At 35.5% G+C, this 10,817-nt stretch overlaps 1 protein-coding gene across 1 annotated transcript in view; it reads right to left on the reverse strand.

Moving 5' to 3' along the window:
- Positions 1-7,017: 7,017 nt before the first annotated feature.
- Positions 7,018-10,817, reverse strand: part of LOC106763656 (putative wall-associated receptor kinase-like 16) — a 5,885-nt gene continuing 2,085 nt past the window's right edge. Inside the window, exons 2-3 of the mRNA XM_022782217.1 lie at positions 10,286-10,459; positions 7,018-8,283 (exon numbers count right to left, since the gene is read on the reverse strand). Of these exons, the coding sequence (XP_022637938.1) occupies positions 7,079-8,283; positions 10,286-10,459 (1,379 nt within the window). The 3' untranslated portion in view covers positions 7,018-7,078. The remainder of the gene's footprint in view (positions 8,284-10,285; positions 10,460-10,817) is intronic.

A 10,817-nucleotide genomic window follows, 5' to 3' on the forward strand; every position in this document is an offset into this window, starting at 1 on the left:
TTCTCCAATCCACTCTGTTTTTTTTTTCTCTCACGAACCAAAACCATTCTTAATCCTTTCTCTATCCTTTCTCTCTTAGGAATGAAAACTCATTCTCTTTCTACATCCTCTATATCGTGGTTCAAGCTCTCTTCCTTCTCTTGTTGAAACTCTCTCCCTTCTCTTATTGAAGCTCCCTCCCTTCTCTCGTTGAAACTCTTGCCTTTCTCTGTTTATTTTCTCGTGGGAACAACATCAATTTTGAGTGCATGAAGAACATCTTATTCTATTTCAATGTGGAGGAAAAAGACCATATGAGTAATAGGAACGAGATAGGTGAAGTCCAAAAAAATAGAAAATCGAAAAATTGAAAAAAAATGGGTAATAGGACCATCATTGCACTTAAACACCATTCATTCACATTGAACTCACTCACCCATCTCATAAAATGGAAAAAATGTCACAAAACAGAATAAAAATCATCATGGAGAGTGTTTTTGTTACAGCTAGGGAGTCACGTTAAACTTTCTGTACAAGTGACCCACAAGTCCCTAGTAATCAATTACATAACCCTTGTAATCGATTACCATGCCTTCAAAAAGGGAAAAATGGTTATGCACCTCACCTCACTTGGAGCAAACCACCCAAATGGACATTATTTTGAAGAAATCAATGGCCTAACCTCATCATTGGTGTAGGGAACACATATAATAAAATTGAACACACTCACTTATCTCAAAAAATGAAAAAATTCAACAAAAACATAGCAAAAAGCATCATGGGGAGTGTTGTAGTTCCAATTAGGGAGTATTGTTGTTCTAGTTGAAGAGTCATGTTGACCTTTCTGTACAAATGACCCAATGACCCTCAAGCCCTTGATAATCGATTACATGACTCTTATAATCGATTATCAGGCCTTCAAAAAGGGAACAACGGTCGTGCACCTCATCTCAGTTGGAGCAAACCATTTAAGTAGACATTTTTTTTTTTGAAAAAATCAATGGCCTAACCTCATCATTCGTGTAAAAACACACCCAATAACATTAAATTCATTCACACATCTCAAAAAGTGGAAAAGTTAAACAAAAATAGAGCAAAAACCATCATGGGAAGTGTTGTTCCAACTAAGGAGTCACATTGAACTTTCTGTACAAATGTCCCTCAAGCCTGTGGTAATCGATTACATGACCCATGTAATCGATTACTAGACCTTTAAAAAGGGAACAATGATCATGCACCTCACCTCAATTGGACTAAACCACCTAAATAGACATTTTTTTAATCAATGGCCTAACCTCATCATTGGTGCAGGGAACTTACCCAATAGTATTGAACTCACTCACCCATCTCAAAAAATGGAAAAATTCAAAAAAGTAGAGCAAAACCATCATGGGGAGTGATGTTGTTCCTGTTGGGGAGTCATATTTTATGTACAAATGGCCCTCAAGCCCCTAGTAATCAATTACATGACCCATGTAATCGATTACTAGGCCTTTAAAAAGGGAACAATGGAGATGCACCTCACCTTAGTTGGAGCAAACCACCTAAATGGACATTTTGTTTGAAGAAATCAATGGTCTAACCTCATCACTGGTACAGGGAACACACCCAATAGTATTGAACTTACTCACCCATCTCAAAAAATGGAAAAATTAAACAAAAATAGAGCAAAAACCATCATGGGGAGTGGTGTTGTTCTAGTTAAGGAGTTACGTTGAACAATTTGAACAAATAGCCCTTAAGGCCTTGGTAATCGATTACATGACCCCTATAATCGATTACTAAGCATGAGAAAGGCATCAATGGTCATGAACCTGACCTCAGTTGGAGCAAACCACCTAAACGGACATTTTTGTCAACAAATCAATGGACTAACATCATCTTTGTTGGAGAGAACACACCCATTAACTTTCAACTCACTCACCCATGTTATAAAATCGAAAAAATAACCATCAACAAAGGAAAAACCTTCATGAGGAATGTTGTTCATCCAACTATGGAGTGAGGTTGAACTTTCTATACAAATGGCCTTCAAGCCACTAGTAATCGATTATAAGACCCCTGTAATCGATTACCAAGGCATCAAAAAGGCATCAATGGTCATTGACCCGACCTCAGTTTTTGTAAAGCACCTAAATGACTATTTTACTCAACAATTTAAGGCCCAAATGTGTTCATTGATGAAGTAAACACCAAGCATTACTTATAAACTCAATTAGCCATCACAAAAAGTGCAAAAGGTGACCAAAAAAATAGGCAAAGTAAATCAAGTTTTGCTTGTTTTAAAAAGAAGCAAGAAATAAGAATAGGGATGAAGTGTGGTGTGCCCTTGAGTTAAATGAAGAAAATATTGGTGCACTTACATGGATGGATAATTCACGTGCCAGTAGATAAGTAAGAGTGAAGGTGAGAGTTTGGAGTGGGTGGAAAAGAAAGGTAGAAGAGAAGAGGATGGGTTGTTAAAAAAAAAGGAGAAGTGGGAAGGGAGCCTCAGGTTCTTGGTTGAAAGTGTGAAAAGTAAAAGTGGAAGAGTGAGAGGTGTGTTTGGGTTTACATGAAACAATGAGTGGAAATGAGAGTTTGGTTTTGAAAAACAAAAGAAAACAGAGAGGATGGGAGGGTTTACGAGAGTTGGTAAATTGAGGTACATGTATTACATAAAGGAGAGAGGGAAAAAGATGAAGGATTAAGTTTGGTTTAAAAAATGAAAAAGAAAAGAGAGAGAATAGGTGCATGGGTTTCTTCACATAAATGGGTGTTAGAATATTGATAGTTGAAAAAGAAGAAAAAAGGAAAAGAGAGATAGAGATGTTCATGTGAATGTTGGAGTGCGAAATGAATAAGAGAGTGAATTGTTGGGTTTAAGTTAAAACAGAAAAAAATAAATAAAAGGAAAAAAAGAAAAGAAAACTAAGAGAGGTGTAGGTGATTTATGTAAAAGGGAGGGGAAAATGAGAGAAAGGGGGAAATTGGGGGACCTGCGTGAGGCATGCCCTAGGTGTAAGAGAAAAATTAAATTAAAATAGTACCAGTGAGACCCACAACCTAAGTGGTTGGAAGTGGAATATATTTAGAAGAAAAAGGGTTGTGCGCAATAATGGTGTTGGGCTTTTGTGTAATGTGATTTTATTAAAAACAGAGGGTGCACCAAAAATGTTCTATTAGTGGACAAAGGTTTGAACTCATTATTTTCAAGCGGGTTGTTAACACCCTGACAAGTGTACCAGATTGTATCAAGTAATAAATAGACGGTAAGTCCGAATATCATTTCCCAAGGGACTCTTAGGCCTAATCGTTTATGTGAATTGATTTCTTAAGACTTGACAAAGAATGAATTTCGAGTTTATAATGCAAAAACTAAAATAAACATGCAAATGCAAGAGCTTGATCAATTGACAGATAAAGATATGGATGAATCGTGTTGCTGGGGTTTACGGTTTCATCCTAATCCACTCTTTTATATCTACTATTCTTATTAAATTCAACTTTGTTATCAATGTTCATGCAACTTTCTAATTTACTCTAAACCCGATGTCTCGGCAAAGAGAGCCTACTCCCTATTACTAGTTTACTATGTCTAGTCTCCCTAGTAATTAGTCATGTATTTCAGTGCATAGAAGCTTAAAGCAATTGACCGTCCTATTCTTATGTCTAGATAATATTGCTAATCAAGAGAATTCCCTCATGTCTAGATTTTCTCGTATGTGTCCATATCGAAAAAATCAATGATCATGACATTGAATGAGTTAAACAATGTAAGCATAAAGTATAGAAAAGAAAACTCAAACTATTGATAACAAAAGTATATGAATAAAATAAGAACTTTGATATAAGAGAGTTTTAATAGGATTACATCATTCCCCAACAACAAAGGGCTTAGTTCACCATTGTCATGGTGAAACTATATGAATTGAATGGAAAATATGAAAGATATAACCTTAGAATTGAAAGATTAGAGTTTTTGCATCCAAGATCCTCCTCCAAGGTGTGAGAATGGGTGTTTCTGCGTCTTTTATCTGCCAATAGATAACCCTAAGGTTCGCACAAGTCTATTTATAATCTGTGAAAAATTACAGAAAATAGGCCCAAGCCCAACTACAGCGCTCAACGCTGGTTTCACCGCTCAACAGTAGGTGCGACACTCAAGTGGGACGCTCAGCGTTCACGCCCAGGCGTTTGACAGTGCTGCTTTTAAAAAGGCCAACGCTCAACACTGGATTTGACGCTCAGCGCTGGATTTGACGCTCAGCGGTAGACGTGACTCTATCTTTTCCCCTCAACGTTGGCGCTTAAGTGTCTGACAATGACTTTCTTCACAAAGCTGGCGCTCGGCGCTGAAACTGGCGTTGAGCAGTGGCTGCGATTCTTCCTTTACATCTTTTTTCATCCTTTCTTGAGTCCAACTCCTTCCTACTCCACTTTCCATCATTCAATTTTCGTCTAATCCTGTCAAAACAAGGAAAAACAAAGCATAATATCTCTAAAACCACCTTTGACTCTCTTGTAACCTAACTAAAGCAATTTGCATGATTTCAAGCCAATTTCTAAGTCATAAAAGGTGTATTTTGTATCAAAATTAAGTATGAAAATAACGGTTTTTGAACTGTTATCACGGGTGCATTAGTACAACTGTTTTATGCATGTGTTGTGATAATTTACCATTTGGTTTGGCCGGTTTTATGCATGTTATTAAGAATATGTATGAGATTGTGATGTGTACATAAAGTATGTTATTTCCTTGTAATTTTGTCGAATGCATGGGAACTTTTCGTATTGCAATGTGTTAAAGAGTTTGGGCCTCGTGTGGAAACAAAGATTCAAGTGTCACCCTTCCTCCCGCATAAGGAAATAAAGTGTTAGATGTATCATCCAATGGTTTCGGCTCGTGTTGAGTATAGTTCACCAGTGTGCGTAGTATCGGGGTTTTTAACCGTTAGTCCTTGAGGAGTCAAGGAGATAGGTCTGAAGTTGCGATGAAAGACGACTCAAATCGTCTTGTTTTACGAAGCTGGTTTGTATGACAAAGTTCAAGGAAACGACATGGTTTGTGTACGATTTGGGTTATGATTTGACTAATGCAATGTAATGTGATGTGATGACTGATATAGTCTATGATTGATAATATTATCTTGTGTATGTGCTTTTGATATATTTTCTAGTCATGCATCCTTGCCTATTATGGTTGTAGTTCCATCTACAGTGGTTGTATTTGTGCAGGAGTAGATAATGTTGTAGATGAGGCTGAATTAAAGTAGCGATAAGAGATGAAGAATAAATAATTTGTCGGGGCTTTTATATTTAAAGTTCGTTTTCTTTTCGAACATTTGACTTTTAAAAAGTTATGTAAGGTTTGTTTTGTGACGATGTATTAAAATTTGAAACAATTATGGTTTTGCTTTCACAGTGTTACTTTAAGAAAAAAAATTGATGACAACGATTTATATAATTTGTGCATTATTCGTTTACATGTGGCATTCCATTAGGGGTGTTACACCTAAATCCTCTATTTTCTTCAAAGAAGCCTAAGCTTTAAGGGCTTGTTCCGATGACTCTTCTAGTTTGTTGTTCATTCTTTCTTCATGAGTTTAGAGAACTTTCTAACCCTTCAAGACTCATGGATTCAAGATCTTTTGACTCTTCAATCACACATACAATGTAGTCAAGGAACAAAGGATTTTCTCTATCACACGAACATATTCCTTTTTGTCTCCATATTTCTTCAATTAGCTAGTTGACAATCGCCTTTACCTTTGAGCAATAATCTGAAATTGATTCAGATTTGAGTAGCTCCAGCCATGGATTCAGATTTGAATGCAGCGGAAGATGTAATTCGAAGTTGAACAACGATGATGCAGAGATAACAAGCAACGGATGAAGTGTTTACGACTTGGCAGTAGTGGAAGCATGTATTCAAAGGATGCAATGGTGAAGGAAGAGTTGTTTGGTGGTGTGGAAACTAGCTCAGGCAACCTTCACTGGAAGGGAGCTAAGTGGAGGAGGGAAAGCTCAATTAGAGTGACCTTTGGTGTAGAGTCTGTGTGCTGGAAAATGCTTCAGCATAATAAACTCATATTCATTCCAAAAGTGATTTCATAGTTTGTTACATTTCTTATTTATAATGGAAGACCTATGCTAGGAACCGTGCAGATGACAATGGAAGAAGTGCAGATCTTTCCACGTGGCAGCAGTGAGGGATGCATGTTCATGCTTCTGGATGAAGTAATGCAATCGTCCATGGAGGTGCAACAACGGTTTCAGCCAAATCACGTTTCAGATGTTGTGACGGTGTGAAGCATGTGCATTACTTGAGATAGCTCCAATCTTGCTAAACTCGCCCCCCTTTCCTTTGTGTAAATGACTTCTTTGTCCTTCTTCTTAGGTTGGATAGTCCATGGTGTCCTAGCCTTATTGGACCCTACAAAACAATCATATAAATATTAAAAAGAAATCATTCTAAGACTTAGGAAAAGAAAATCAAGAAAAAGTCTTTCTTCACTCTCCTTTCTTAGCCTTAACTTTAATTAGTACTCATTTGAATGGAATGCCCTAAATGGATTTCCATCAAAGGACTTGTTGATATTTCTTTCCGCTTTCAACAAAGTTTATACCTTCTCTTAAGATAAGGTTCTTCATCTTGAGGCTCTTCATACCTTTATTTTCCAATATCTCAAGCACCTTGAAAGTCTAACAATGCTTCCATATGAAAGATCCATTTTTCATAATTATCATTTCAAAGACGAAAAAATTGGAAGGTAGTACACCCATTTCTCTTCATCTCTCAACTCTTTTTTTTTTTCTCAACTCTTTTTTTTCTCTCAATTTTTTTTTCTGCTTTTTTATTTTTCTCTCAACTCCCTTTCTTTTCTTTTTTATTTTCTCTCAAATCTTTTTTTTTTCAACTCTTTATATCAAACCTAGCCGTGATATCACTTTGTTAGAGGAAGAAATCAGAATTAGAAAAGACTCAAATTTTCTTACTAATGTCAAGTAGAATGGACAAAGGATTTTCTACACCTTTCATAATTATAAACTTTCTTACCTTACTTAGAAAAACTCAAAAACCATTCTAGACTTTTCTTTATTTAAAATTACAATAACATTATCTTCCATTACCAAAGTCAATTAGTTCAAGTTCTCTCAAGGTATCATATCCAGTACTTTGTTGGCCACTACTACTATCACCATGTTCATAAGAGCTTTGTGCCTCATAAAGCAAGTATTCACTCTCCTCAAAGTTCCTTCCTGTATTGGTCCAAGGGTGTTTCTCTGTAAGCTTTATTCCTTCTAATTCCATTGTCAATTCCTTCATGGTAGGTCTTTCCTCCCCTGTAAGTCTCAGGCATCTAGCAGCAAGAATAGCAACCTGCATAATCTCCTGCTGGTTTTCTTCATCCAAAAGTCCGACCTGAAGAACATCAAACAGACGATCCTCTTTCAAGCTACATAGAAAGTGAACTGTAAGACTTCTTTTCTCTTCTGCCCTGTCAAAAGAGAAAGGTTTCTCCCCCGTTAGCAACTCTACAAGAACCACCCCAAAGCTATAGACATCACTCTTTTCAGTCAACTGGCTTGATTGCATGTATTCTGGGTCTAAATACCCAAAGGTTCCTTGCACAATTGTGGCTATTTCAGTTTGGTCAAGTGGAACCAATCTTGAAGCTCCAAAGTCAGAAACTTTGGCAGTGTAAGTATCATCTAAGAGTATGTTAGCAGTCTTCACATCTCTGTGGATGATGGGTATGGAAGCTGCTGAGTGCAAATATGATAGAGCAGCAGAAGCTTCTGTAGCTATCCTTAGACGTGTTTTCCATGACACATTTACTCCCTGACCTTGGTTATGTAAATAATCAAAAAGGGTGCCATTGTTAACAAATTCATAGACTAGTAAAGGAACTTCTGTCTCCAGACAACATCCCAAGAGTTTGACCACATTCCTGTGATTAATCTGTGACAGGATAATGACCTCATTAATGAATTGTTCCACCTGGCTCTGATCCACTATTTTGGACTTTTTGATTGCTACGACTTTGTTGTTGGAGAGAAATCCTTTGAAAACTGTACCATAACCTCCTTTACCTATGATTAAGCTCTCATCAAAATTGTTGGTGGCTTTCTGAAGTTGTTCTGCACTGAAAATTGTAGTGGTTTGAGATGAGTCTTCTTTTGCGGAGAGTTGTTGTCTCAGAATGATACCTCCGTTCTGCTGAAAAAACTTCTGCTTTAATTTCAAGACTTTCCTTTTTTGGTACATTAAGTACAACCAAGAAATCACTATGAACAGAGCAATTAACCCTACACCGGCACCTGTTACCAAAGTATGAATATGAATAAAGCAATTATACAATAGAGTGAGAATATTTTAATAACTCATTTTTTTTTATATAAAAAAATACACTTTGATATCTGTCCAAAATTATAATTTTACTTTAATAACACAATAATATTTCAAGTTAAAAAAATATAAATAAAAGTAAACTGTTAATATATTATATGTTAAATGAGTATTTGTATTCAAGGTTTCATAGTCACACTTCCTTTTCATAACCACAAATTATTTTATTAATTCAGTGTTGAATAACCATTTTTTTAAAACATCAAAACTGAAATAAATTTTTTAGGATAATGATATTTTAACAATTCTTTTTTAACAACTTTTTTACAACAGGACACGTGTCACAATTCTATTGGTCCGTTTGAATTTATTCTAAAAAAATATGAGTGATTCTTCCTACACCTCACTCATCTCTTCCTGCACCTCCTTTGTCAGATAATCATTAAATAATTAAAAGAGATCATCCATTCCTCTCTCCTTATTGATACTTTCAAACCCTACACTCCCCCTTTTTCTTCTCTCTTCTCTGAGTGCTTCTCCTCCTCTCCTTCATTTACTTCTCACAGTCTCTTTTTCTCTTCCGTTGATTCTGAGTTCCCTAAGTTTGTACGTGATAACCTTAACTTGGAAGTGTGGTTAAGAACATAGTATTGGAACTCTAGTTAGATAACTTGTGGCACTTGAAAACTCAATTAAAAGTTCACTGCATTTTAAAATGCGCTTTAGCAATTGGAAATGCGGTAACCGCAGCTTGAATTGTGGTTCATTTCCACCGCAGCTTGAATTGCGGTTCATTCCCACCGCAGCTTGAATTGCGGTTCATTCCCACCGCAGCTTGAAGTGCGGTTCATTCCCACCGCAGCTTGAATTGCGGTTCATTTCCTACATGTATTTCCTTTCCTATTTTGAAAATTTTTTCACTGTTAGATTATCATTTTCTTCACTGTTTCTTTGTTTCAGAGAGTTTCGAAAATATTAATGGAGTAAAAATATCACATTAATTTTATATCATAATTTAATATAATAAAAAATTAACATTTATAATAAATATACCAAATTATTATTTAATTCTCAAAAAGTTATATAAATATTCTTAAATAATTAACGTCAACTTTGCGCAGTTCCATCAAAAATAATTATCTTTCCCTCTCAACCCCACCAAACAAATGAGACCAAGAAAAAGAAATAGAAAAAAAAATAAGTATTTTTAATTTTATTATTCTAAAAGAAATAAAAAGAGGACCTAAATTTTTTTCTGAAACTGGTGCACAAGTAAAACACATGGACCAATAAAAGAAAGTCCTTTATATACATTTAAAAAAGTGGGTAGAATATAGGTAAAGCACACTTGACCACAACTCGAACAGCGGTGGAAATGAACCGCAATTCAAGCGGCGGTGGAAATGAACCGCAATTCAAGCTGCGGTTCCTGCATTTCCAATTGCAACATTTCCAATTGCAGCCAATTATAAAGCGCATTTTCAATTTGCAGTGAGCTTTTAACTACGTTTTCAAGTGAGACTAGTTATCTAATTATACTTCCAACACTATGTTCTTAATCACAATTCTAAGTTAAGGCCGCAAGTAGCACATACAAGCAGTATATACAAATATCACATACAAACTTACGGAACGCAGAATCAATGGAAGAGAAGAAAAGAATGTGAGAAGCAAATGAAGGAGAGGAGGAGAAGCACTCGGAGAAGAGAGAAGAAAAAGGGGGGGTGTAGGGTTTGAAAATATTAATAAGAAGAAAGGAATGCAGGATCTCTTTTAATTATTTAATAACAAAAAAAAAGTAACACTTAATGATTACTTGACAAAGGAGGTGCACGAAGAGATGAATGAGGTACAGGAAGAATTACTCAAAAAATATTTGAATCGGATTAATCACAAACTATCATATATGTGTTGTCAAAAAATTGTCAAAAAAGAATTATTGAAGAGACTTTTTCTAATTTTTTATTTACTTACCGATAACGATCTTCGTAAAAGCATCGGCAGGCTGCGTTGGGTGACATCCTCCGCCTTCTTTTGTTCCATTTCCGATAAGTCCGTGAGGACAGAAACATTCAAAAGAGCCCGGAGTTTCACGACAATGATCTTCACTATCGCAATTGTGTTTGTTACTACTACACTCCGGAATGTCTACAAATAAAATCAAATTGTAAATCTAAATGACGCATTTAATAAGACACGTGAATAATATATATAAAAAAAAATACTTATTTTAAAATTTTAGGTTGAACAAGAAGGAAAGAGAAAGAACTTCAAGAGTAAAAAGCTTGACATCAAATTAATAAATTATCAAAGGATGATGATAATCTTTGACATAAACAGATCTAATGAATTGGGAATTAATAATTAATATATTTCGCTTGATTTTGATTACAGTGTAATTGGAGTAACCATTATTATGCATGAAATCTCTAAACTTATAAAGTGAACACATCATGCCCCATATATATATATATATATATATATATATATATATATATATATATAT

The sequence above is a fragment of the Vigna radiata genome, chromosome 6 (assembly GCF_000741045.1).
Source record: "Vigna radiata var. radiata cultivar VC1973A chromosome 6, Vradiata_ver6, whole genome shotgun sequence".
Lineage (NCBI taxonomy): Eukaryota > Viridiplantae > Streptophyta > Magnoliopsida > Fabales > Fabaceae > Vigna > Vigna radiata.